The sequence below is a fragment of the Oryzias latipes genome, chromosome 3, assembly GCF_002234675.1.
Source record: "Oryzias latipes chromosome 3, ASM223467v1".
In the NCBI taxonomy this organism is placed as follows: domain Eukaryota; kingdom Metazoa; phylum Chordata; class Actinopteri; order Beloniformes; family Adrianichthyidae; genus Oryzias; species Oryzias latipes.
The window spans coordinates 356,461-382,767 of NC_019861.2; the positions used below are offsets into that span (position 1 = coordinate 356,461).

The 26,307-nt window shown below is 43.3% G+C and overlaps 1 protein-coding gene across 1 annotated transcript in view; it reads right to left on the reverse strand.

The window, feature by feature from the left end:
- Positions 1-701: 701 nt before the first annotated feature.
- The window catches only part of LOC101170149 (death-associated protein kinase 2-like), a 51,507-nt gene continuing 25,901 nt past the window's right edge, over positions 702-26,307 (reverse strand). The window contains exons 2-8 of the mRNA XM_023951221.1: positions 24,994-25,215; positions 23,854-23,992; positions 22,853-22,982; positions 7,717-7,792; positions 7,475-7,627; positions 7,343-7,388; positions 702-1,457 (exon numbers count right to left, since the gene is read on the reverse strand). Of these exons, the coding sequence (XP_023806989.1) occupies positions 801-1,457; positions 7,343-7,388; positions 7,475-7,627; positions 7,717-7,792; positions 22,853-22,982; positions 23,854-23,992; positions 24,994-25,215 (1,423 nt within the window). The 3' untranslated portion in view covers positions 702-800. The remainder of the gene's footprint in view (positions 1,458-7,342; positions 7,389-7,474; positions 7,628-7,716; positions 7,793-22,852; positions 22,983-23,853; positions 23,993-24,993; positions 25,216-26,307) is intronic.

Here is a 26,307-nt window from a genome sequence, read left to right on the forward strand (position 1 = left end):
AAAACTGGACACAATTTTTCACTCTGCAATTGGTTTTGTAACTAATGCCCCTTTCCAGGACACACCACTGCCTGCTGTACTCTCAGGTAAATTCTTTGCAGTCCCGTCACAACAGTCACTGCTTGTGTTCATTTACAATAGCTTGCGTGGTCTCTCACCTCCACATCTGAAACAGTTACTAATAATTTAATTGATACTTTATTTATCCCACATTTATTCTTCTCTGCATTTCACCTGCAGTTTGGCCCCTGGGGGAGCCAAACTGCAGGTCTTGCCTAAGGACCCTCACTGAGTGATGTTAATTGCTCGCCATTGATATGGTAATTGACCCAGTACCATTGCTCATTCCCTTCCGGGAATCAAACCCTGGAATCCTGCATGGTAGCCTCTCACCTTACCAACCGAGCTACAATTAGAGTATCCCTCAAGATACAACACTCGTTCTTCACAACTCCTCAAATGGAAAGTTCCAAAACCCCGGTCTTCCTATTCCTTTTGCTGCTCCAAATTATTGGAACTTCTATCAAAACATTCTGCATTTTATTCACTCTCCGTCATGTAAATGTTTTCTTAATCAGTCATTTAATATGTCTAAAACATGTTAGTTGTTTTGTTCCCTCTCCTTTAAGTGTTTTAGCATTTTCAGGCCAACATTGTTAATAAAAAAATTGTTGTTAATGTTTTGCCTGGTGAAATTAAGGTTTCTCTGTAATCCTCGTTTATTACAGTAAAAGATTACATGTTAAAGTAATACATTACTTTGTCACTGCCACACGTTAGATCAGAAAGAGCTTTATTGATTATCTCTGCTGTCCTGTCTCAGAAAAGACCTGGTTGATCCCAGACAGTAGCTCCCCTCCACAGGAGCGGTTCAGTAAATCTTTGAGAGCTTCATTCACATCATTGTTTAAGACTGTGGAGAAGCTGCAGTTCTGGTATCCTCCACCCTCTACGTCCATAGGTACTGCCGCCACAACCTCCTGTAGCCATTGCAGCTCTTTGCCGATGTCTTGTCGCAGCGAATCCAGGTGTTTGTGCCTCTCTTGGTAACGATTACTGACTGCACTGAGGCTGCAGCTGAACGCCTGCATGTCTTCATGCAGGCTCCTCTTTGAGGCCTCCACTTTCCGAAACTCATAGCGAATCTGTGAGAGCTCGTGGCGTATACCTTCACTCTCTTCTTTGTACCAGGCCTCCTTCTCATTGAAGATGGAAACGATGCCATCCACGTCTCCCTGCAGGCAGTCGTGGTTTGCAGCCAGGCTCATGAACAAGCTCTCCATATGCTCGATGTCCTCCATCACCTGGGCAAAGCGCTCAAAGTTCACATATGTGTTGTTGGGGGGCATGCTGGAGTGGGACTTAATGGTGTACTCCTTTAGGCGTTTGGTCTTCAGCTGTCGCCGCTCCCGCTTCTTTGGCTCTGTGACTTTATTTTCTTCTTTCTGTTCATTGAACTGAAGGAGTTAAAAACAGGGCGTTAAATGAGGAACCAGTTTTTTGGTTTATTACTAGAAATGCACAGATTTGAGCTTATTTTGGTCAATTCTGATTATTTTTAACCAGTTTTCTCCGTAAGAATTTGGAATTTCATAGTTGGATAACATGTATATTTACATCACAAAAGACAACTAAAGGCATTGGTTTGTTGGGCAGCACAATATGCTCAAATGACTGAGGGAGTAACTACTAACCCTAACCTTACAGATACTAATGGAGTGTGGTTTTTAAAGAAGATTTTACATTCCAAACAGTTTTTTTAAAAACCACCTATCTGAAAAATTTGAAATGGCTGTCAGCCCAATGTCCTTGTTTGGCGAAGGCTATTGTTTTGGGTTTGCTGATGTGTAACTTCTGTTTTGTCCATTTCTGATTTTTCCTAAACTGGTTGTGGAGGTGGGGTTGGGTTTCTTGTCACACCTTCGTCTTAAACCCCTCTGTTAGAGCCATTTAAACATCCTACAACATTTTTTTACTGCATTTGCAAAAGAATAAGTCAACCGAGGAGCCCTGCAGTTCTAATGGCTGGGATGAATGACGTAGCCATTGTTAGTTTTGTGAAGCTACAGAGAGAGAGAGCGCACTATTTTTTGACCGAACTGTAAAGTTCTTATGTTTATATGTTTTTGTATTAACATTTTTTGTAACAATCTTTTTGGGAATTAAACATCTGAAAACGAAGAACTTGGACTGTGGAAGTTTATTTAAGAAGGACTCGTCAACTATAAGCTCTGACTCTACAGCTTAAGTGTGCCTTTCAGAAAATAGACGGAGCCACACTCACACCCTCACTAACCTAACATAACCTAACATAACAGCTGAACCGCGCCCAGGAGGCAGTAGCGTTAAGGGTCTTGCCCAAGGACCCCCACTGGGTGATGTTAATTGCTCGCCATTGATATGGTAATTGCCCCCAGTACTATTGTTCATTCCCCACCAGGAATCGAACCCTGGATTCCTGCCTTTCCCCTTACCAACCGAGCTACCCAGCCGCTAAATAGTTCAATTTAAATTTAGAATTTTGAGTCAAGTTAGCAGCTTATAAAGAAGTCAAATCATTACATATACTAAAATTCTATCAGTATTAAAATTACATTTGGAATTACAAGGACTTTAATTGATCTATCATCCATGTCTAAACTCAAAAATACTGTGAACAATAAATTGCATTCAGTATAAATCTTAAAAAAACTGGACGTAATGTTGATCCCAATTGTCAACTGGTCGTATGAATGTGTCCAGAGCTTTTTCTACAGTAGGGGTGTAAGTCAAATAAAAAGACACATTCCACCCTAAATAACAACCCATGCTGCAGGCCGATTGCTTAAAACGACTTGGTGGAAATCCACAATGTAAAGCAAACAATCTTTCTAAAGAGTTAGAACGTTTGTTTTTGTTTTTGTGTTTACAATAACTGCAGTCTAAGACATTTCCAATTCACACAGACTATTGGTGTCTGATTTACTGCAAATGTTGATGCTCCAATAGAAATTTGTTTCAAATAAAGCAGCATCTGCAGTGACGTGCGGTCAGGTGAGGCAAGTGAGGCTGAGCCTCACCTGCCATAATCATGATAAAATAGAAAAAGATAAATTAAGTTAATAATATTTTCCACTGATCTGTGTTAAATATACATTTTCAGTCAACTCGATTTGTTTTCCACAGTTTCTGAGGTTAAAATCGCAGAATTTGAGTGTCGCGCAATCACAGACGGAGCTGAATCTCCTGATGAGGCTCTGAAGCGCTTTGCCTCATGTCTGACTGCAGGACTCAATGTTAGCAGAGACGTGCGGCGGAAGCCCTGCTGTAGGCCCGCAGAAAAGGCTTCAGGTGAGGCATGATGCCTCACCAGCAGGGGGCAGACGTGAGCTGACAGCTGCTTTGTAGCTACACTAGTGAGGACTTCTGTCTCCATTGAGAGGAGAAACTCATGTAAAATAAAGGAAAATAAGGAAGACTTTCCATCAGATCATAGAGGAGAAGGATCAGCGCATGGACTCAAATTTTCAATGTTTTTTTTTTTGAAAATAACATGGGCGTAAGTGGAAAAAATGTAAGTAAAACTAAATTTTAGGCCTAAAATAATAATTTCTATGATAATTTTCACAGACATCATTTGATAACAATAAAACTCCAGAATCTGAAGTTGGAAAAATACTTCTTAACCCTTGTGCTGTCTTAGATGACCCCCCCTTGCATTGACGTGTTCCCCCTACCATGACAAAGGTGGATAAAGGTGGAAAGATTTCATGTAATCCATGGACACCAGTGAAGATCACAAATCATTGAAGAAAAAAGGTTCAGAGCACTGTCTAGTGGGTCTAGATGACCCCACTCCTAATGTTAAAGTGCCTAGGATAGCACAAGGGTTAAATAGTTCCTGAGGGTCTAAATGAAATGTGAGCTGAACACTCTGTATTACATTTGTTTACAGTATATATGAATAATTTATACATTCGGTGAGTGTTCTATCCATGTCTATGAAAGAAATATTCTCTGTAGGACAAATATTTATGTGTATTTTATAAACTGTTAGCTGCTGTTGGATGAATTCTGAAATATTCAGTTCTTTCATTGTAAATCTGACTCCAGAGGGATCAGTGCCTCACCAGCCATCAACCTCAGCGTACGTCACTGAGCATCAGACTAGGAAATATTCATTTACAAAAGGTTTTATGATAACAGTTTCAATGTTGGTAAGCTCTGTAAGACAGATCATTGTGAAAAATTAACAACAATAAAGTTCTACAAGATTTATTTTTTGGAAGAGTTCTTCTATTCTTTAATTAGTAAACCAGTAAAATGGTTTTATGGAATGAAAACAAAGATCTGATTGTGATCCAAGATTTATGTAAATGCTGGACTATAGAGGAGACGCAGCACGGAGCGGATTGATTGACACGGTCAACAGCCAACCAGGACAAAGAGCACATAGTTAAAAAAAAACAAAGCCACACAGAAATCTGCTGCTTGATCATATCAGCTTGGAAAAAATGTCAGCCCAAAGTTCAAGTAACTTTGAAAGAATTCGGTCTCTCTGGTCTCCCATAGCTAACTCCGTGAATTAGGGGGTGGGGGGGGGCATGGTCGTCGCTGCTCCTTGCCCTTCTGCCGTGGGACGGGGTGGGGGTCGGGGCCTCCGGTGCCTGGCCGGGGGTGGTGGGGGCTCCGTTGGTCGGGGGGTCGGGTCCGGCGCCTGGGTGGGGCGGCCTGGGGCGCTGCGTGGTCCTCTGGGCTTGGGTGTGGGGGTGCGTGGTGGGGGGTGGGGTGGTGGTCTGGCTTGGCTTGGGGGGGTGGTCCCTTTGCCTGTGCTGGGGGGGGTTGGCGGGGGGCGCTGCCTGGGGGGGGGGCCCAGCGGCGCTGGATGGGCTTCCCGTCTACACCTGGGGCTGGGATCGGCCCTTCCCTGGCTCTGGGGCGGGACGGGTCAACCCTCTTGGGACCCCCGGTCGCTCTGGGTGTCATCCGCTTCGGCTGCGGGGGGTGGGGTGGGGGTCTTGTCGGCCCTGTCCTGTGGGGGGGCATTCTGGGGGGGGGGGGGGGGGGGCACTATTGGTACGGGGCAGGGGGGGTTGACGGGTCGGGGTCTCCGCTGAGGCCATCGGCGGTTTCCCCGGCCGGTTGGCTGCCTCGGTCCCGTCGAGGCCTGACCAGAGCTCTTCTAGGGCTGGCGTTTGGGGGTGGGGGCCTGGGCTTGCTCCGGGGGGGGGGGCGGCGCTTTCTGGCTCCCCTCTCTCTGTGTGGGGGTGGTGGTGCTGGGCCTGGGGTGTCTGCGCCTCCGGGGGTGGGGCCCCGGGGCTGGGTGGGCCTGGCCCCCTTGCTGGGGGGGGGGCGGGGGACGGCTGTTTGACCACCGGGGGACAGTCTATCATCTGTCCCCAACTTACCCCCTTCCTCATATAACCTCATAATAGGGTGAGGGGGTGGGGGGCTTAACCTGCGATGAGCCTTGGGGGGGGGGGGTTTACTAGGCAGTGGCCCCCCTCCTGTGGTTGCCGTATGGAGTGGGCCCCCCTTCTTTCGGTTTTATTTGCACCTTAGACATGTAGGGCCCTTGGTAGGGGGGGTGCTTGGACATCACTGCCAGCAAGCAGCGGATGTCCTCCTAGCACCCTACCCGCCAATTTTAACCGCACCTTAGACATTTAGGGCCCCTTGGTGGGGAGGGTGAGGGGACGTCACTGTGAGTAATCAGGAGATGTCCCCTTAGTGCCCTACCCGCCAATTTTAACTGCACCCCCCTTAGTACACACACCCCTCCCCCCTCAATATATACATCCCAACATAAACACACACACATGCACACACACACCATCTCAAACACACATACACGCACACAAATTTTGCAAGGAAGGTGGGACCTGGGTCCATCTGTCCCCTGCCTCTTCCCTGGTGGGGGGTACGGGCCCCTTTGCAACGGCGGCTGTGTCCCCGGGGTGCCGGCTTCCTGGGCCCGGCGGTGCTCTCTCCGCGCTGTGGGGGGGTTCACATTACATCTGAGCCGGGGGTGTTCGTGTCCCTGGGGGGTCGGTTCTGGTCCTTGCTCCTGAGTGCTGGGCCCCGCCAAATTTCCAACTGTGGCCGAGCCTGGTCGGGCCATATTTACAACACCCCTTGTGGGCCCTCTTTTTTCCCCGGGGTTCCCCCCTCCTGGGCGGGGGCGGCGGGCCCCTGCCTCGCTCCTCCCTGGACCAACCGTCGGCCGGGCGGATGGCTGCCTGGAGTGCGGAGTGGGTCTCCCTTGGGGGGTCCTGGCTCGTACCTGGGGTTGGGGCGGGGGGATGCCCGGAACTCCTGGGTGGTGGTGGGGTGCTCGTCTGGGGCTGTGGGCGTCCTTCTCCGGTGGGGCCCTGCGTTGGGTTCTCCCGGCGCGGCGGGGGGGCTGCTCTCCTGGTTGGGCTGGGGCGGCGCCCTCTTTCCCTCCGTGCCTCCCTGCTCTCTGGCTCTGGGGGCCTTGCGGCGGTCCTGCTGGCCCCGGCCTGGGTGGCGGGCTTGGTCGCCCGGGCGGCGGTTGTTCCCTGCCGGTTCCCGTGTGGCGTTGGGGGGATTCCGGCTGCCGCTGCTGGTGCGGTGGGGGTCTTGGGGTGGGGATGGCTGGGCACTCTCCCTCCTTCTTTTCACGTTCCACCATCCATTTTAGAAGAACATAAACACTCACCTGAGCACAGGTGTTAGCTCAACAGACTGAATGACTGAAATATTTCACACTAGTTGGTTTTAAGGCATAAGTATGAGTGTGAACACTATCTGTTTTGTGTACATGTCGACAGGTGGACATTTTTGCAACTAACAGGTGTGTTTATAACATTTGAGTGTGTGTGTGGACAGGCTCCGCCCTTTTTTTTTTTTTTTTTTTTTTTTTTTTACATTTAAACCTTACCATAATGATTAACAACCAGTAAACTTGTTGCTTTATGCTGCTTCGTGGTCTTATCCCCCTTCCCCTCCTATTATCACCCCCTACCCCCCCCTCTCTCTAACGTCCCTCTCTCTTCTTCCCTTCTTTCCTTTTCCGTCCGGTCCAACACCAAAGATTTTCAGACATGTTTGAAATTAATAAAGTGTGGCCTCAATTACAAAAGGGGTTTATTCAGACATACCTTTGGCTTGTCTGAAGATTAATAACCCCTCTTGTTAAAGTAAAATATGTCCAACCCAAGAGGCCCTCAGCTCTCATCTGACTGCCCAGCTGTTGGACAGGACAAGTTAAAAAAAAAAAAAAAAAAACAAAGCCTGCAAAATGTCTCTGAAAAAAATCAGCGAAACAGCAAGACTGCAAAAGTTGAAGCAGGATATAGCGAGGAACCAGTGTATAGAATTTATAGACGGAGTTTGATTTTACCTTGATCCATGGGTGATTGAGGGCATCTTGAATTGTTAATCGTTTTCTGGCAAACAAACACAAATAGGCAGCAGACTTCAAACATAATCTTTCTATTGTGAAGTGAGTTCAGTGAAACGTCATGTATTTTACCCCCTGTCTCTCTCCAGAAGCTGGCTGATGAACCTCTTGGCCAGATCACTGGTGGAACAGAAGAACTCCTCATCAAACTCATAATTGATGGCTGAGATGTTCCCCAGCGTGTCCTGTTTGGTTTCCCCAAGGAAAGGAGAGGCTCCGCTCAGCCTGGCATGTGGAGTACATCAGGACACACATTTCACTTCTCTGTTCAGTGGAAAAAGATGTATGCAAAGCGTACATGGGGTTTTACTTGCAGGATATAGGTGATGACGCCAATGCTCCACATGTCTGCTTCCAGTCCCAGAGGTTCGTAGTTGACAATTTCTGGTGCTTAAACAGTAAAAACGTAATGAAACTGTTAACAGGTTGATTGTCCAATGGGTGTGCTCCCAATTATTGAGAATTCTTCTCAGGTGTTTTTCCTGTGGTCATGCTATGTCACTGCCTATATAAACTGCACCACCCTTTGGAAAGCCACGTTTAACAGGTTATGGGCCCAGATGCGCTGATGTTTGCCCAGACATGGTGTGAGTAGCAAAACAGTTTGATGAGCTATCATTTCAAACTTTTGGCGTGCCAGCACCATGAGTGAAAGGACAAGTTCACGTTGGTCTCGTCTTGTGTTTGATGGAGACAAAAAGAATTATGAACTCTGGAAGACAAAGTTTTTGGGACATCTGCGGTTACAGAAACTGAAGGATACAATTCTAAATGAACCTGCCACAGATGCGGATGAAGACAAACTGGCTGAGGATGCAGCGAAAAAATGCTGAAGCATCTGCTGAACTTATTCAATTCCTTGATGACAAAAGTTTGTCTCTGGTCATGCGAGAGGCTGTTGATGATGGGCGTGGCGCTCTCAAGATATTGCAAGACTATTATGCTGGCAAGGGGAAGCTCAGAATTGTGAGTCTCTACACTGAATTAACTGCAAAGGTTAAGAGGTGAAAGTGTGACTGATTACTTCATACGTGCTGAGACTTCAATCACAGCGCTGAGGAATGCCGGAGAAGTTTTGAGTGATGGACTACTGGTTGCAATGGTCTTAAAGGGGTTGCCAGAATCATTCAAGCCTTTTTCAATTTTTGTCACTCAAAGCGATGAGACCCTCTCTTTTGCAGATTTTAAGACCAAATTGTGCAGTTATGAGAACACTGAAAGCATGCGTACAGCTGTGGCCAAGGACAATGTCATGGGTGCCCAGGCACAGAAAACTAGTGCCCTGTCGGGTGGAAGGATGTGAAATGTAGAGAACAGAGACATTGAGTGTTTCCGTTGTGGCCAGAGAGGACACAAGGCAAGACAGTGTCAGCGTGGTCAGCAGTGGTAGAGGCAAGGCAAGAGCAACACACGGCGAGGAGGTCGGAAGCAGCAGCGACAGGACAACGCACGCGGAGTATCCGAGGAGACGGATAACACCTTTGCCTTCTGGACAACTGATTATCAGCCGGGGAGCGACATCACCAGAAAAGGGTTGATGGTGGACACTGGTGCAACATCGCATATCATTACAGATCTTGCTAAGTTTAAGAGCTTTGACGATCAATTCCAGGCAGAGACGCACTGTGTGGAACTGGCTGATGGGACAAGGTGCAAGGGGGTTGCGGAGCGCAGAGGAGAAGCAGCGGTGTGGCTGGTTGACAGCAGGGGACGTCACATTTGTGCCACACTGAAGCAGGCGCTGTATATCCCCTCCTATCCCCAAGGCATCTTCTCCGTGAGAGCTGCAACTTCCAACGGAGCAGCAGTAATCTTCAAGGAGGGAGAAGACGTCCTGAAGTACAAAGACGGTACACGTTTTCTTATTCATGAACACAATAGACTGTTCTATTTGCCTACGGTTCCTGAGAACAATAACTGTGATCAATCTATGAGTTGCCATGACATTCAGACGTGGCATGAGATTTTTGGACATTGCAATTATAATGATGTTCAGAAGTTGGAATTTATTGTTGCTGGCTTGTCAATTAAGGGTAAAGTACCTACATTGATGCAATGTGAAGTGTGTGTTCAAGGTAAATTCATTCAAAGTAGGAACAGGAAGTCTGATGTGTGGGCAAAGTTAGCATTGGAGTTGGTACATACTGACTTGGCAGGACCCAGTAACCCAGAGAAGGTTATAGGTATGCACTTTCCTTTTCCGATGACTGCTCCAGTGCAGTGTTTGTGTATTTTTTAAAGCACAAAAGTGATACTGTGGAAGCTACAGAGAAATTTCTAGCTGATATAGCTCCATATCAGCTAGAATGTATCAGATCTGATAATGGTACTGAATTTACTGGACAGGGTTACCAAGCACTACTTCGCAGGAATATGATTAGACATGAAACATTAACACCATACTCGCCACACCAGAATGGTACTGCTGAACGCAATTGGAGGACTCTTTGACATGGCTAGATGTATGCTCTTGGAAAGCAAGTTACCCAAGGAGCTATGGCCGTATGCAGTCCAGACAGCAGCAATGGTGAGGAATAGGTGTTACAACAACTGCACTAGACAGACACCTTACTTTATGTTGACAGGAAGGAGACCCAATGTGTCCAGGATGCAGACTTTTGGTACTGTCTGTTATGCTTATAGACAGGACACAAAGAAATTAGATTCAAAATCTGACAAAGGCATTTTTGTTGGATATGATAAGAACAGTCCAGCCTATATGGTCTACTATCCTGACAGTAAGAAAGTGATGAAGCACAGACTGGTCAGATTCATATCTAATTTTAAGAAATGTGAGACTGATTATGCGTCTGATGATGATGAAGTTGGTGTGCAACATAGTACAACCCGACTTGACCCAGACAAACCCAAGCAGAGTGACATTGCAGAGACTGGATTAAGCCCAAGTCAGATAAATGCAGTCAGTTGAGGTCAAGCAGAACCCCCTTCTTCAGATACCCTGAGTGGAGGAAGGAGATATCCTAGTAGAGATAGAAGACGACCAGAGTTTTATGGGGTACAGCATGATCAGGCACAGATCAACATTGATTACTGCTATAAGATGGTTTCGAATGTGCCTCAGAGAGGCTGTGACTTCATCCAACTCAAGACAGTGGATAGATGCAATGGATGAGGAGATGAAATCATTGCAGGAGAACAACACATTTACTCTGACCACTCTGCCCGAGGGCAAGAAAGCAGTGGGGGGGGGGGGGGGGGGGGGGTAGGTGGATCTATGCAATCAAATGTAATGCTGATGGGTCTGACAAATTTAAGGCAAGGTATGTTGCCAAGGGATATAGTCAGGAGATGGGAGTAAATTATGAAGAAACTTTTTCTCCTACTGTTAACCTAACCAGTGTGAGAGTTTTAATGCAGAAAGCTGCCCAGGAAAGCTTGATCCTCCACCAGATGGATGTCAAGGCAGCCTACCTACATGCACCAATTGATTTTGAAATTTACATGGAACAGCCAGAAGGATATGATGTAAAATCTCAGACAAGTGAAAAAATTGTGTATAAACTGGAAAAATCATTGTATGGACTAAAACAATCAGGTAGAAATTGGAACAAAATGTTACATGATTACCTGTGTGAAAACAATTTTGAACAAAATCCAGTTGATCTTTGTGTTTACAAGAGAGAAACAGAAAATGAAAAAGTAATAATATTGATTTGGGATGCTTGCTGAAAAGTTTCAGATGAAAGATCTGGGCAGGCTGAAAACTTTTTTGGGTATCACCTTTGATCAGTGTGATGGTGAAGTGACCATGTCACAGCAGAGTTATATTGATAAACTGCTGGAGAGGTTTAACATGCAAGATTGCAAACCCAGGTCGACACCTTGTGAATCAAAGCTGTATTACACAGATGATGGTAAAAAGATGAGTGACCCCAGGAAGTACAGAGAGGCCGTAGGTAGCCTAATATACCTTTCCTCATGCACTAGACCTGATCTGAGTTATGCTGTTAGCAGATTGTCTCAGTATTTCAGTGAGCCAACAGAAGAACAGTGGACAACTTTAAAGCATGTACTAAAATATCTGAAAGGCACAAATAAGAAACTTTGTTACAGGAAAAGTGATGAAGGATTAAGGCTGTGGGCTTACAGTGATGCAGATTGGGCAGGTGACACCAATGACAGACGTAATACTTCTGGTTATTGTATTAGCCTAAGCAAAAATCGTCCCCTGATTTCCTGGAAGACCAAGAAGCAGCCGACTGTAGCACTGTCAACATGTGAGGCTGAGTACATGGCTTTAGCTGCCACTATACAGGAATGTTTGTATTTGATTCAGCTGCTTCAACATTTTGATGAGTATCAGGATGACAAAACTGTGATCTATGAAGATAATCAAAGCACAATTGCACTGGCAAAGAATCCTGTAAATAGACAGAGATGCAAGCATTTTGATATTAAATATCATTTTGTGAGATCAACTGTAAACAATGGTGAAGTGTTTTTGAAGTATTGTCCAACAGATCAGATGGTTGCTGACCTAATGACCAAACCAGCAACAAAACTAAAGCTACTTACCTTTTCCAGATTCTTGTTTGGATTATAGTTAAACCAAGATGTGATGCAGTTTTGGTTTCCATGATGATTGTAAATAATGTGTGAGCAAGTGGGGGTGTTAACAGGTTGATTGTCCAATGGGTGTGCTCCCAATTATGGAGAATTCTTCTCAGGTGTTTTCCCTGTGGTCATGCCATGTCCCTGCCTATTTAAACTGCACCTGCACCAATAAACAATTGATTGTTTGTTCTGACTGCAGACTGTTGCTCCCCTTTGGAAAGCCATGTTTAACAGAAACAATAGGGAGAGAGCATTCTTATTTATTGCATTAAATGTATTGAAAAGCTAGTAACTGTGAAACAGAAAGTGAACTTTTAATGTGGAAAACTAAGCAGTTATTGCATTAATTAACAAATCAAGCTGCCAAAGTGTTTTTATGTGTAAATAAAAGGAGTTTTACATCATAACATGAGGATTTCCCTGATGAAGTGTTGGTGCATAACAATTTGAATAAAGGCAGGAGCTGTAGTGGGGTTTCCAGATTGGTTTATTGTCTTTCCACTCATAGTATTTGCAGAGAAATGCACAGGAGAGACGAGATTTTGTTTCTCACTAGCATGACAGAGCAAAGAAGCAATAAAATAGCAATCAACTAGAATTAAAAATAGCAATAAAGCATGAAAGCATTGAGTGTAAACAGTCATTAAAGGGACGATGTGCATTTAGCAGCAGTCTTTTTTATGGGGGAGCTGGGGTTGTTAGAGTGTGTATCCATGTATTGTGTCTTTAGGTGGTGTGGGGGGTTGGGGGTAATCCTTTGGGTCTCAATGCAGAGTGGAGTTTGTGAGAGCATGAATGGATGGGGAAGACAGCCTCACAGCCTGTGGGAACAAGCTCATCAGCATCCTGCTGGATCTGCAGCTGATGCTCCTGAACCTCCTCCCAGATGGCCTGAGGGACAACAGTCCATGAGAGGGGGCCCCTAATGATGGAGGGTGCTCTGCGAAGGCAGCGCTGCTCGTATAACTCCTCCATGATCGGCAGAGGGGCACCAACAATCCTGCTGAGCCGTAGTTTCTCCTGAACCTTGCAGCTGTCAGGATGTTCTCCGTGGTGTCCTGGTAGAAGGAGGTGAGGTGGTGGAATTCCAGCCTTCCCTGAGTGTCCGGAGGGGATGGAGACGCTTCTGTGCTTTCCTGATTACCATTGTGGAGTTGGTGGAGGAGGACAGGTTGTTAGTGAGATGCCCCCCCAGGAACCTGTCGACCTTCTCCACAGCAGCAGCGTTGATGGTCAGATGTGAGTGGGGGTGATTGCCAGACGTCCTGAAGTCCATCACCATTTCTTTAATTTTGTCCATGTTGATCTGGAGGTTATGGGATGTACACCACACTGCTAGCTGCTCCACCTCCATTCTGTAAGCAGACTCGTCATTGTCGCTTTGAGACCGATCACTCAAACAAAGTGAACGTGTCTCTGAGACTAACACTAGTAATGCTAACGCACCTGATCATCTGATTTGCAGGTTAGAATTCTTCCTGCTGATTCATTCATCAATTCAATCTACAGTATATGTGGCATTAGGGTTTCCCTTTGGATGCCGCCACCACAAAACTACAATCAAAAGCACAGGACTCTCCGACATACGAAACCGAGACTGTGCTTTTAAGAAAATAGACAACCTTTGTTACCAATATTATTAAAATTCCTATGCTAAAAGACACCCAAAGATGTACCAAACCACAATGGCGATCACGCCCAGCCCACACAGTCAGCTGCACTCAGCTGTACATTCTCTGTTCGGTGCAACAGGCTCAATGCCACGCCCCTTGCATCCAGTGGCAGTAACCAACGCCAGTCCAAGGTGGGGGTACACTGGGCTCTGGTTGCGCCCGGGTCAATAGGATATGGAGTTATTTCAGTCTCAATAATCAGAAATGCACACAACCGGTTTTACAAATGCACACGCTCCGATTCACAAATGTCATTTTATGCAAACGTGAAAAATAAATTCGGAAATACACACCCTGTGTTTCACAAACACACAGATTGTGTTTCACAAATGCACACTAAATGTTTTACAAATGCACAATAAGTGTTTCTCACAAATGTGCACACTGTGTTTCACAAAAAACATTTTAGAAATTCACAATAAATGTATCAGAAATACACAGTAGGTGCTTCACAAACATGATTTTTAGGTACACATGTGATGTGAACTCACAGATCATTCGAACTGCAGACTGTGCATTCAAAATCCCGTTCTCGTTTGTGAATCTCCCCGTGTGTGTGAGAGATTTTTCTACGGTGAATATTGAGACTCATCTGACGGAGCGGGTCAACTAATGTCACCATTGGCTAGTGAATCTGTCAATCAAACTCATCGGGAAAGCAGGCGGGTTCGCTTTTAGCCAATCGTATGGCCCCTTACACTTTCTCTACGCTTTCTGCAGGTGGCAAAAGCCCCGCCCATATTTGATTCTGTACCAGTCGGTCGTTAGCGTGTTAGCCTTAGCATGGCTTGTCGGTTTATTGCCTTCGGTTGTCAAAAATTACTGGCTTGTGCAACTTTTCAGTGGACCTGGAAGCAAGGCAACAGTGGTTGAATGCAGTTGACATAGAATCCATCGAACTCTGTACTGGTCATGAGATTTAAAATGAATGTTTCACTCGGGATTGTTTGTACGTTATTCTCTTAGCTTTCATGCTAGCGTCATTTCAACACTCAGACACGGTTTTGATCATATGAAGGTGGAGGAGAAAAATCTTCAACTTCCACAGAAGGTTTTGTGGAGAAACTGGCATCACTTTGCTCCGTACCACGCAGTGGGACTACATTACCTCAAGTTCATCTCACTGTCAATCACAGACGCCCAATATACACCTCCCCTGCTCAGCCCAAAGTCACTTTGCTTGACCTTAATTTTATTTTTTTAATAACTCAAATGTCATTGATTTTATATTGTAACCATATACATATACACCTCTTGGCCAGGTCACCCTTGCAAAAAAGATCCTCATCTCTCTGGGTTTTATAGCTGGTTAAATACTACACAACAAAAGATGGTCATAGAACAACAAAGTGCAAACATTCACCCTTTATTGCAGAGTAAAATTCAATGAAAACATGGACAGATTAAAACATCAAAATTAAAGCAAATGTGGGATCTCTACTGATTTGAATTTTATTTAAACTGGAACTAATTTTCATAACATCCTTACATTCAATGAAGTCCCTTGAACAATACAGCAGTATTGATTGTCTTGCTCCCCTCAGTCTCTCTTCTTCTGTATGTAATTATGTCGCCTAAATTAAGTTCTAAACACACTGGACAGTAAAGATGTAGGTCAACTCCCAAACGGTCTGAATTCCACAATGGGTTGATGTCGTCTTGCAGTTCCAACATTTGTGGACCCAAAAGAGGACTGTCCCATACCAGGACATTGATCCCAGGATGAGGTTCAGTCATGGATCCACTCTCCTCCCATTCATTCTCTGGAACCAGCATACCCTGACAAAAAAAAAAAGATACTGTTTATGAACAGCACTGTTTTTTTTGTGTTTTAGATTATGTAGGAACAGTGACCGACTAATAATAACTTATATTGTTGCTGGCAGGCAGACCTCATATCTCCATAACTGTTTATAATTTGCAAATAAGTGAACCTTAACAAAGTAGTGACATTAGTACATCTGATGGCTCATAATGCCATGCATTGTGATGCATTTTGAACTTGCAGATGTGCTCTTCTTCCCACTTGATTAAAAAAAAAAACAATTTAGGGAAATTGTTTGCACCACAAAACAATAATACTTTTCATTCATTTTCGATGAAAATTCACTGTAGTCATTGTGATTTCATTATACTGTTCTTGATACTTTCCACTTTAGTCGAACTGCACACAAATCAGTTGTCCAGTACAGTGAGATTAAATAAAGCATTTACCCGGGGATCAGAAACAGGGTTCTGGGTCAAGCCCAAATGCCACAGCTGATTTGGTGTCATGCTTTGCTCCGTCCTGATTGGATGGCTGTCCCACGCGTCACTAAAGACATCCAAACTGGCCTGAATGCGTGGTAGAAAAATGTAATGGCAGCAGAATACGTGATGTGACTGATATTGAGCAAGTCTTGGTCCTCAGGAGAGTGCAGGATGTTGTAATATAAACCAGTAACACTCACGAAGACATCACACCAGAGGAGCTCAATCCTGTATTTGGAAAAAAGCAAAAAGAAATATTATATTGTCAGATTTATTTTTAATACATCATTCACTTTTATGTATCAGGGCTCCAGACTAACTTTTTTCACTAGGAGCACAGTGGCCCCTAACTGAAAATTTTAGGGGCACAACCAGAAAATTTAGGGGCGCATACCGTAAATCAACATTCTAACCAAATCTACTAATTTCCACTGTATTACAAATAAATACTTTAACAATAGATGCAGAAATTACAATGTGCTGTTTCTAATTCAGTGTCATATTTTATTCTGCACTTTTGAAGATGCAACATGAAGGTAAACTGACAGCACCATCGCTGTCATGACAGTACAACTAAGTAAAAATAGTAAAAAAAATACCATACTTTTAGAATAGAAAAAAGTTATTAGTAACTAAGTGATTACCGTAGTAACCTTTTGTAATTTCACAGTTTCAAACAACACTTAAATGTATGTAAATATTAGAGGATGGAAATTCATGTTGGTGACACCAAATAGGTTCAGCCAAGATGCACAATAAGCGTGTTTGAGATCACCCAGATGGACGCAACACTGCACAGATCACCTGGTGTGAGAGGTATATTTTTGTTTTTGCTCCAACATCACCTGTCAATCAAAACAAAAATATCACGAGAAAGGGGTGGGAGCAAGACACCAATCAGAGCGAACGCAGCTGGAAATTTAGTATTGAACTGACTAAAAGCTGCCCTACAGACTAAAAAACAATGCATTATGGGACATGCGTCCTGATGGGGTTTTTGTAGTTCACTGATCAATTAAAATAATTTAAAATACCAACTGATTAAAAAAAGGCTACATCCATTACAAAACATTAAAATAATTATAAAAGATGTAATATCACAGCTCATACTTAGGGGGAGAGGCATATTAAAACGAAATTGAATGTTAAGGACAACTCCTAATTCCTGGTCTCTTTCAGTCTCGCTGCAGCTTCGATTTCATGCGAGTTTGAGACCCCTGCTGTACACTCTGTCACTGGTACACTAGCTGCAGTTCGGAAGAACGAATCAATAGTTCGCTTGCTCATAGCTCAGACGCACATATCAGGTTGTGATGATATTTGTCTCCGTTTCCTTCCCACGGATGTTAGGCCCCGCCCCTCCACATATTTTAGCCACTTGCAGTGACTTTCCCTATTCTTCTCAGACGCATTGGCCGCCTCAGGCATCACTCAATGAAACGCGAGTGTGTGCTCGTGTGTGCTCGCGTGTGCTCCAGTCTCATGAGTATTCGCGCGAGTGTGTGTGTCTGCCTGCGTGCGTGTGCGCTCGCGTCTCATTGATGATTTCATCTCTCATTTCATCGATCATTGACGTGCTCCTTTCATGTTTAATGTATAAAAAATACGGAGGGTGGAGGAGGCAAATTTACTGGTAGCACATGTGCGACTGGGTGTAAAATTCAGTCGCACACTCTCAAATTTTGGTCGCAAAATGCGACCAAATGGACGCAGTCTGGAGCCCTGTGTATATATTAAAGCATCTAAAACTAGGTTCAACTCACCGTTGATTGTGTGTACACTTTTCCTGTAATGAAGCCGTTTGTGTCAGTTGTACGTACTGTGAGCATTAACTCGGCTATGCCCACATTTTCTCCTCCGTGATCTCCTCTCACCCTGACAATAACATGAAAATCATGTCTCAAACACATAATTACAAATGCATCGCCAATACGGTACACATCAGTTTAAAATGTAATGTTCTTATGTATGATGCCAATAAGTAGAATTTCTAGGTTAGATAAATTGCAGGAGTGGGTTACATGTATCACTGGGGAAAAAATGAGGTGAGAGAGACTGTTAAGGGGGGGTAAAATGTTATTCATGAGGGGAAAGTTTTAGAGTTGCCTTTGTTTATGGAGAGGAGTCTAAAAAAAGTAATTTTATTTTTGTACAAATAACCAAGTACTTATACTGCCTGATATGTGAATAAAATATTTCTTTATGAATAACATGAATACCTCAGAGGAAAGCCATAAACGTTCACAGCGTCACTGAAGAAGGCCAAGTGGGTGTCTGCACAGTTGTTGTCTGCCATCTTCAGGTACAGGATACATGGAATACAAGTACAAATACTTTCAACTGACAGATATTTACAGGGGCAAAAATGCTAAATTCCCAATTGAAAGGTAAAACAGTAATACAATAGGATGATAAAATATGAAATAGAATAGAATAGAAGGGTATTTAATAATCCCTGAGAAAAAATTTTTAAAATGGCCATCTTAAAAAAAACACATAAACACACATGCATTACAAATAGAAATATCACAAAATAAAAAGATTGATAAAAAAAGGTAAATAATTGGAAAATCAGTGGGTAAAATTAAAAGAAATTACTTGTAAGATGCCCTGCCAGAGAGTTGTATTGCCTGATGGTATGAGGAACAAAAGATTGTCACGCTGTCACGCTTCAGTAATTCCTAGAGAATAAATAAAAACACAACAAACATGGATTAGATCATTTAGCTGTCTGATCTTAAATTACATAATTTTCAAATATATCTTCTTCCACTTTCGGCTTCTCCCATCAGGGGTCGCCACAGCGAACAAGTCGCATGGTAAATTTGGCAATGTTTTACGCCGGATGCCCTTCCTGACGCAACCTTCTCTAACCGGGCTTGGAACCGGCACAGAGGTAGAGAAGGGAACAGGGAGCAGCCTGGAGTCGAACCCGGGTTTCACGGACGGAAGGCGCCGCAAACCAGCACGAGCTAAACTGGCTCAATTTTCAAATATATGAAAGGGGAATTTTTTAAAACACTCTTGCTATGATAACTTTAGCTTGTAGTAAAGAACACCTTTAAAAAAAGTCAGAGACGACACTGATCACAGGAAGCCTGTGTGTAATATTTACAGTAACTTCTACTCAAATCACTGTTGACAGCAGATTTCTCCCATCCGCCCTTTCTGTGACTACTTATTGACTACAAAACAGCCTAAAAACATAATGTTTGGGATTCTTGTCATTTCGTCATTGGAAGTAAAGATACGGGGAATTTAGTGGCTGTCACTCTGACACAATCTCACAGGGCTGGTCAGCACAATACGGATTCTAACATTAGAAACTTAATGAGGCTTCTTTCATTCAACAGTGGATTCATGTATGTTATATTTAAAAAATGCCGTTTTCATGAATGTCATATGAATTAACTTTGTTGCACAGTCCACCCCGTCTTAAAGTCTGGGCTGTGAAAATGCTGTGTCTAACTTTAACCCGGATCGCGTTTACATAAAGGCAGCACACGGAACAACTAGCTAGTTAGCATAGCATCAGTGTTTAAACAAATCGCCGTCTCCAAATCAATACTTTTTATTAAACTTTCTTTGCTGCTGTAAATCCGGCATGCTTTTCCCCTTAGTTCCTTATGAATCATGTTAAGAACCTACAGATCATTGGCTATAGACGCTAGCTTGAACCGACACCGGCTTGAACTTCACTCACACTCACACAGCCACAACTTGCACAGGCTAAGCAAAACAAAGCTAAGCTAATTTGCGGTGGGGGTACTCTGCAAACGACTCGGCTGCAGTGTTCATAAAGCATTCACACATGTCACTTGGCAAAGGAGAACGCTTCAACTTGGTATTCAATAACATTACAGGACGTACAACGAGGGAATAATAAAATAAATGCATTACTTACGGGCTGAGACTGTTCCCGTTCTGAAGACCTCTCCGCCATGTTTGCCGCCCGCGTCCTCCCAACTGCTGAGCTGAACAGCTCCCTCCCTCGTCACTTTAAAAGTGAGGAGTGTAAGGGGCCATTCGATTGGTTAAAAGCGAACCCGCCTGCTTTGCCGATGAGTTTGATTGACAGATTCACTAGCCAATGGTGACATTAGTTGACCCGCTCCGTCAGATGAGTCTCAATATTCACCGTAGAAAAATCTCTCACACACACGGGGAGATTCACAAACGAGAACGGGATTTTGAATGCACATTCTGCGATTCGAATGATCTGTGAGTTCACATCACATGTGTACCTAAAAATCATGTTTGTGAAGCACTTACTGTGCATTTCTGATACATTTATTGTGAATTTCTAAAATGTTTTTGTGAAAAACAGTGTGCACATTTGTGAGAAACACTTATTGTGCATTTGTAAAACATTTAGTGTGCATGTGTGAAACACAATCTGTGTGTTTGTGAAACACAGGGTGTGTATTTCCGAATTTATTTTTCAGGTTTGCATAAAATGACATTTGTGAATCGGAGCGTGTGTATTTGTAAAACCGGTTGTGTGCATTTCTGATTATTGAGACTGAAATAACTCCATAATAGGAGGCCGGAAGGGGGAACCCACTCTGATAGCTCTCGATCCAGCTCCGTCACGCCGCTCCCCAGTGCGTGGATGGATGGCAGTCACTGAAACGGTGTATGGAGCACACACGATCCCCGGGAGTCCCGGCAGTGGCAACGGTGCACCAGGGGGTCACCGGGACGCACGCACGCAGGCGTAACAACAAATTAAAATTTATTGAAAATTAAATAATCAAAATCAGCCATTACTTTTGAGTTGTTGTTTAACCAAATTATTAAAAAAACAAACTAATGAAATAGGGCTGCACAACAATGATGGTTCCCATAACTTCATATTTTGTTGCTCAACCTTTTGAGGCAATCACTGCAATGAAACGGTTTCTGTATTTGTCAATGAGCCTTCTGCACCTGTCCACAGGTATTTTGGCCCCCTCCTCATGAACAAACTGCTCCAGTTGTCTCAGGTTTGACGGGTGTCTTCTCCAAATGGCATGTTTCAGCTCCTTCCACTGATGTTCAATGGGATTCAGATCTGGGCTCATAGAAGGACACTTCAGAATAGTCCAAGGCTTTTCTCTGAGCCATTCTTGGGGGTTTCTGGCTGTGTGTTTTGGATGGTTGTCCTGTTGGAAGACCCATGACCCACTGAGACCAAGCTTTCTGACACTAGGCAGCACATTTCTACCCAGAATGCCTTGATAATCTGGAGATTTCATTTGACCTTCACAACTTCCAGACCTCCTGTGGCAGATGCAGCAAAGCAGCCCCAAAACAGAACTGAGCCTCCTCCATGTTTCACAGTAGGGACAGTGTTCTTTTGGTTGGATGCTTCATTTTTGAGTCTACCAACATGGAGCTGATGTGCCTCACCAGAAAGCTCCAGTTTGGTCTCATCATTTTCCCAGAAGCTTTGTGGCTTGTCAACATTCATGTTTGCAAATTCCAGTCTGGCTTTTTGATGATTTCCTTTCTACAGTGGTGTCCTCCTTGGTCGTCTCCCATGAAGTCCACTCTGGCTCAAACAACCATGAATGGTGCGATCTGACACTGATGTACCTTGATCTAGGAGTTCACCTTTAATGTCTTTGGAGGTTGTTCTGGGTTCTTTGGATACAGTTCCAACTATCCGTCTCCTCAGTTTGTCATCAATGTTCCTCTTCCATCGTCCAGGGAGGTTGGCTACTGTCCCGTGGGTCTGAAACTTCTGAATAATATGTTCCACTGTGGTCACAGGAACTCCAAGCTGCTTAGAGATGGTTTTATAGCCTTTACCTTTACCATGTTTGTCTATAATTGTGTTTCTAATGTCCTGGGACAATTCTCTCCTTGGCTTTCTGTTGTCCATGTTCAGTGTGGTTCACACCTTTTCACCAAACAGCAGCATGACTATTTGTCTCCCTTTAAATAGGCAGACTGACCGATTCTGGGTTTGAAAACAGCTGTGATGTCAATTAAAGGACAAACCTGAGTTCATCATGACCCCCTGGACAATTAGTTCACAGTCTTTTATGGAGGTACCATCATTTTTGTCCAGCCCTATTTCATTAGTTAACTCAAAAGTAATGGCTGATTTAGTTTTATTTAATTTTCAACACATTTTAATTTATTGTTACTTTTGAAAATTTCAAGTCCTTTCAGTAAGCATTGTGGACTTTCTTTCTTTAACTGAGGGGTACCAGTATTTTGTCCATCACTGTATGTCTGCCAGTCCCTGTTATTACCTTGAAACACGTGAAATCAAGACATCGGTCCGTTCTGACCGACACTCATGTAAAGGAACTGATCAGAGAGGCTACGACTGAATCTAAACCTGATCTGCAGAGGATCACTAGAAACCAGAGAACTCCCACTGAGATCATCATGCATCACTGCAGCAAGGTAAGAAATTCTGAGATGTAGTTTGGAAAACACACCTGACTGAACACGCTGGTGTTAATATTTTAATTTTCCATCAATTATCAGTTTTTCATGCAAAAACTCAATCATTAGTTTTTAAATAAAAAGAAAAGTTATAAAAGTAAAACATGTTTAACGAAGGTCAAGATTGAATGTATGCTGCACACATCTGAAATGTAATGTATTTAATGTGTTCATTGTGAATATGAATGACTCAGACACCAGAAGGATGCTCTGTCCAGATGTTTGTGTATTTGTTGGTGTGTCATTGAAAGAGGAATGTTGAGATACAAAGAATTAGCAGTTAGATACTGTTTGATGAATAGTGAAATATTAATAAACAGTTGTTGGTTTAACCCCCAATCCGAACCCTTAATGCTGAGTATCAACCAGGAAGGGATTAGACCCAATCATGGATTTGAACCCACCCAAGCATGCTGTATGATAAAAGAAAAGCTCAGGGACCATATATGCACAAGTGCAAGCAGAACTGGATCTGAGTCATCACCAGGACTGGGTTTGTGAAGGCTCTCACCAACAAACTCAGGCGTCCCAAAGATGTTTTTGAACTCCACTCCAGCTTCAATCTTGTGGGCCAAACCAAAATCAATTAATTTGATTCTTGGCAGTGGAACATTCTTGTCCAGCAGCATTATGTTTTCAGGCTGCAAAAAAAGCACCCACAGATGTCATTGAGAATGCTTAGTATTTTCTTTTTCATTTAGAAACAGGTCTTCAAATAGTCTTAAAGTAACAACACTATCAAAAGTGAGAATTTCTTTATGTCTGTTATTAAGCATCAGATGAAGTAAGCACAAAGAAAATTGAATAAATAAATCTACAAATCTTTACTTAAGGCAATATTTTATTTAAAACAGTGAAGTGAGTAACATAAAAAGGTTTAAAGCAAACACATTTACATTTTTACCCACTGAAATAAGTTCAAGCTTCAGCCCTATTAAAGCAGAAGTTTACTTTGACCAAAAAGCACCAGACATTTCTAAGACCCACTGCATAGAATGTGGTGTTTGACACTCTGCACTGCTCATCAGCACCATGTCAGAGACAATCCTTCAGGATCGAGAACACTTTAAGACCTTCAGAGAGTTGAAGTTTAGGCATTGATTTCTGATGCCATAAGGGGACATTTACTTTAAATCATGGGCAGTTCATGGAGTAAACTACCGTAATTCACATCATTTCAAGCATTGCTCACTTCATCAGGCAAGAAGGAAACCACAATCCAAACTGTCAACACTGCACCTCCATTCTATTATCTTATCACGTAAAAGAAAAGAGTGCCAATGCTGCTCCACAGTAACCATGATAACTTCCTCATTCCAACATGTGAAGCATTTGAAGTTAACTCATTTAGTGGATAAAAGTGTATAACCTTTGTTTTAACTTGACAGTAATTTCATTTTAAAATGAAACAAAGGTCAACATTTACCAGAGTTTAAGTTTTACATTCTCACTAAGTTGTTAAAGCAGATACGTCACTTAGTTTGCCGTGTAGAGCTAACATTTCAGACCAACCTTGAGGTCAAAGTGGGCGATTTTTCTGGTGTGGAGGTAGTTAACGCCTTCCAGGATTTGTTTGATGAACTGGGTGGCCTCTTCCTCACTCAAAGACTCCTTTTGGGCCAGGAAGTCAAATAATTCCCCTCCAGAGACACTGAAAAATGAAAAGGTGTGATCCTGGTAAAAAACAACAAAAAACCCCATTTCTTCTCCAAATGATTTAAAGAACAAAACCACTTAAGCTCTCAAAACCATTTAGTTCCATTTTACAATAGAGTTTGTTTCATTTATTTATTAGGAACTGATAAAATAAAAATACACATCATAAACAGAAGTAAAACAATAGACGACAATATCCAAAGTTCAAAAAGGGCATTTGGAGGAAGGTTAACAGCTTAATGAGTAAAAGCCCCTTTTTAAATTCAGTCTAAACTTTCATTTGTAGAGAATTACAAGAAATAAGTACGTACAGAGAAAACAACAGATCACAACAAATCTGTTTATGACACTTTATAATGCCATCTTTGGCCATTTTCATTGTCTTTCCTGCAGTTATTCTGTATCTAAACTCACGCAGGAAACCAGGGTTTAACTCCCCGTTCATCCAATGAGCCAGAATCCAGTTGGCAGAGTGGAGAAGAGACTTTGACAGTTCACTGCATCATTAGTGTGAACCTTTTCAAACATCCATTTTTCTGATCCAACGGGATTTGAATTAATAAATATTCAGAAATGCAGTTTTAATCCCAAATTCCTTTGTATAGATCTTCTATAATGAGAAAATGCTGCAAGAACATTTTAAAAACCCAAAAAGAGGATTTTCATTGGAGTGGCTTTTTAAGGTGGCTGTTCATGGTTCATTTAACCTTAAAAGGTTGAATTACTTCTTAAAGTCAGACTTGAGAACGGAAATGTTTCCTGTGTGAAATACAGTAATAATAATAATTTACACGTATGTAAACAAGTCTACACAAAACCTTTTAACCTAATGAATCAATACTCAGAGGCGGTGAGTGAAAGATTTATACATTCAATTTAAAGTGTGTATTTTCATTGTGTAAATATAAAATACTCAAACGGGCATCCAACCAAATTTCGGTGTTAACTATTGGTGTAAATGAAGGTTTGATTAAAGTCTAAGTTTCGTTGACTCACAGCTCCAGGATGAGGACGACATCAGTGCGGTTCTCGTAGACGTCGTGCAGCATGATGATGTTTGGGTGCTGGATCTGCTGCAGGATGCTGACCTCCCGCTCTATTTCCTCTCGACGCACCCCCCGGGAGCTCCCAGTGCGCTGCCGTTTCTTGATGAACTTGGCAGCAAATTCCAGACCTGTGCTCTTCTCTTTGCAGTGCTTTACAATTGCAAACTGTCCACTGAAACACAGAATCACAGAAGGACATCTTGGGAATTCAGAACAAAAAAGGATGCACAAAGCTTCCACTATGAAAACAGATAAGGTAAACGCTAAAAGAATGAATGAAAAGTTAGTCTGGATTTTTGTTCCTGCACAAATTTCTGGAAGCATCCTTTAAACCAGCGGATCCGAACACACACACACAACCACGGACCCGTTTGACGTCAGACAACGTTGTCACGGACCAGCCTTTAAGATGTGGCAGACAAATACTGAAGCAACGCTGCGATGAAAGAGGCAGAGAGACGTGACAAGACAAACTCTGAGCTCTAATTTTGACACGCATAACACTGTACATCGCACAGGCCTCATCCTCCTCTCCCCTTCCACACTCATGGTGCAAAAAGAAGTGCTGTCTATTAAATGGAGCTTTCTTTTTTTGGGAGTGGAAGGCTCCTCTTCTGTCTCCTGGCTGGGCCTTTTCCACTTGGCAAAGAAATTTTCCAAAGACGTTTGTTTTTACTCATTTTGCTAGCTCCTGGGTTTTATTTTAGCGGTAACCTATCATGTGACCGAGAAAAGCGCCTTGGCCTGCGTCAAGAGTGACAGAGACGGATGTAAAAGAGTATTTTTCAAAGTAAAACATCTTTCAGATTCTGAAATAAATAAAACAGTCATGTCATGTCAGCTGTTTATTCTGTCTGTGCGGCCCGGTACCAAATGACCCACGGACCAGTACCGGTCCACGGCCCGGGGTCTGGGGACCGCTGTGTTATGGGACTCAAACAGCTGGAATGATGTGATAAATGACAGTGAGTAGAATGACCTTTTGATCAGTGTTTTCACTAGAAACAGCTGATCATGGCTTGTGTGGCCCTACGACAGACTGGCAAACCTTTCAGGGTGTGCCTGCCTTGGCCCACCAGTAGCTGGGAGAGGCACCAGCAACCCTGTGACCCAAATAAAGGGTTCAGCAGTTTCAGATGATGGATAGAAATGTCATCCGTTTTGATCAGTCTGGATCCCCACTAGATATGTCCAATGAGTGAAAAAAAGAGCTTTTCATTTCTCCAGAATCTTAATGCTGCGTTCACACCGAATGTGATTCCAG